General features: G+C 36.6%; 1 protein-coding gene across 1 annotated transcript in view; it reads left to right on the forward strand.

Moving 5' to 3' along the window:
• Nucleotides 1-2,137, forward strand: part of LOC119576410 (dentin sialophosphoprotein-like) — a 5,735-nt gene extending 3,598 nt beyond the window's left edge. Inside the window, exons 5-6 of the mRNA XM_037924103.1 lie at nt 848-1,044; nt 1,190-2,137. Coding sequence (XP_037780031.1) covers nt 848-1,044; nt 1,190-2,012 — 1,020 coding nt within the window. The 3' untranslated portion in view covers nt 2,013-2,137. The remainder of the gene's footprint in view (nt 1-847; nt 1,045-1,189) is intronic.
• The last annotated feature ends 363 nt before the right edge of the window (nt 2,138-2,500 follow it).

Consider the following 2,500-nt stretch of genomic DNA (forward strand, 5'->3'; position numbering starts at 1 on the left):
CCTATATATAAGTGATAAGAGGCATATAATGCTCCTCTAATGATAAGCTAAGGCATACCTGGGGTTTTGAACAAAACTTCTATTCTTGTGTGTTTTCTGAATGTTTTCTTTGATATAAACTTTCTGAATGATACATTTCAACAGATGTTTTCAAATATCAATAAGTATGTGTTTATGATTTTTACTACAACTCAAATATACAAGATGTTTATCATCTGATGCCTAATTGGATGTTGTGAAGAATAGAATAAAGATGAAAATAAGTTTAATGTTTTCTATAAATGCTTTTACGTGGATATCAACAATAATTTTAGTTATCAAACAGATGTCACTTCACAAACTATATTAAGTACCTTTATAGAAGTTCAGAAAATTATATTAGCTGTGGGAGGAATTACCTCATTATGCTACATAATTTACTGCAGTAAATGTGGAGGGAGGTTCTTACTTCCCTTTTAATACTGATCTTACTATCCACCGTTTCACCTTTCTAAAGGCATCGTTATCTGACAGAACAAAAAGAACGATGGAAAGAAAGCCAGAATTATTAGATGAAAATATTTGCTTCTCCTCTGACAGCATTACATTTTTTTTTCTTTTTGTGTGTGTATATGTGTGTGTGTGTGTGTGTGTGTGCGTGTGCGTGTGCGTGTGCGTGTGAGTTTGTGTGCGTGTGTGTGTGAGTGCGTGCATGTGCGTGTGCGTGTGCGCGTGGGCTCACAGTGATGATATCATTGTATGGCTTCAAAGCTTCAAATGATTTTCATATTTCAGAATGATAGTATATTTAGGAATCAGACACTTTAACTTGATGGAATGAGCACCATTTTCTCATCCATTTTTCCAGATTCGCTCCAAGTGGGACCCCTATCTCCGGCGCATGAAAGAAATGGTTGGATCAACTCGGCTGTCTCACTCTGGTGTGGCCAATACATCTCAAGTTCATTCTTCCTTCAGTTCGACAAGCAACAGACCAAACCATTCAGCTGCATCACAGAAGACAGTGCAAAGTCAGATATCCCTTGACCCCACATCGTCAACAAGGTAAGTAGAAGTATATTATAATGATAATCAGTAGATAATCCATACAGTTGTGCTTACGTATAGAAAGCTGATTTCTTGAATTTCAAATGTTTGTTTTGTGGGTTGGATTTTTATATTTTATCATTTTCCCTTTTTGACATTTCAGACGGTTGTCTTCCAGCTCCCTCTCCCCCGTCACAGGGGTGCAGGTTCATAGCCAAAACAAAATTGCAATGAATACTATTGCTGAAAGCTCAAATGAACAAGAAGGTAATAATGCTAATGGGAACTTACCTACTACTGATGCCTCAAAACCTGTACCACAGAAAATGAGTTCATCAGGCAGTGGAAATAGCAATACTGATGGGACTTCACATATGGTTGCAGGTATGCCAAGTAGCACTGTTAACTCCTCTGATGTTTCTGTTGAAGAATCTGGAAAGCCACTTCACCTCACGGAGATCACTGATGAACCTACACCAGTTACAACAAAAGACAGCAAAATCTCTATATCAGAGGATGAGGGACAAGACCAGGGACATGAAAATGAAGTCCAAACACCTAATAAACTGACTCAGTCTCTGCCATATGACAAGATGGAGATACCAGCAAGTGACACAGTTTATTTAAGTGATGAGTCAAAGTGTACATCAGTAAATGACTTTAGGTCTCCTGACACGAGGCCAGTTTCATCGTCAGGGAGCACTGATGAAGACCCTATTACCATTAATGGAGAAATACCTCAGAGGATTGATAATGGAGTATCATATCCTGTGAATGAAGCTACTGTTTTGAGAGTAAGTTCTCCAAGCCCAGAACTTTCACCATCTGAGAAGGTTATTAAAGAACATGCAGATATGAATGATTCCAAGCTAAAGAGTGAAGAGAATAAAAAAGGGTCATATGACAATTCAGGACTTCATGAGCATCAAGAAACAAAGGATCTTAGTCTGCATCATTATGGTCATGAAGAACCAGTGAATGTCTGACATGGTCCCTTGTAAAGACAATGTATCTGTGACTTGCTTCAGTTATCATAACATGTACATGCAAGACAAGTAATGTAGACATCCTATGAACTGATATAGGTCATAGAAAATTTAGAAAAAAAAAAGTGGAAAAGATGAATGTCTTGGAATAAGTTCATTGTGCAAGGGAGTTACTTCAGGACAGAGTATAATTTTCTGATGTCTGATTTTTGCTGAAAGTGTTATGAGAAAGCACAGAGAGACTTATTGTTCTGTATAATCAGAAACGCTATTAGATTTTAAGAACAGAATCATTTTGATATATTAATATTGCAGTAAGATTCTTCATTGGAAGATGTAACTTCCAGAATAGTCCAGTTTATGCAATATTATTTTGAGAAAGATTAAACCAAAATGACATTGTAATATGAGAAAAGAAAGCATTAGTGCACATTGTGAAATGAGAAAACTTGAACAATAGTGACATTATAAAATGGAAAGAAGATTGA

The sequence above is a fragment of the Penaeus monodon genome, chromosome 8 (genome assembly GCF_015228065.2).
Source record: "Penaeus monodon isolate SGIC_2016 chromosome 8, NSTDA_Pmon_1, whole genome shotgun sequence".
In the NCBI taxonomy this organism is placed as follows: Eukaryota; Metazoa; Arthropoda; class Malacostraca; order Decapoda; family Penaeidae; genus Penaeus; species Penaeus monodon.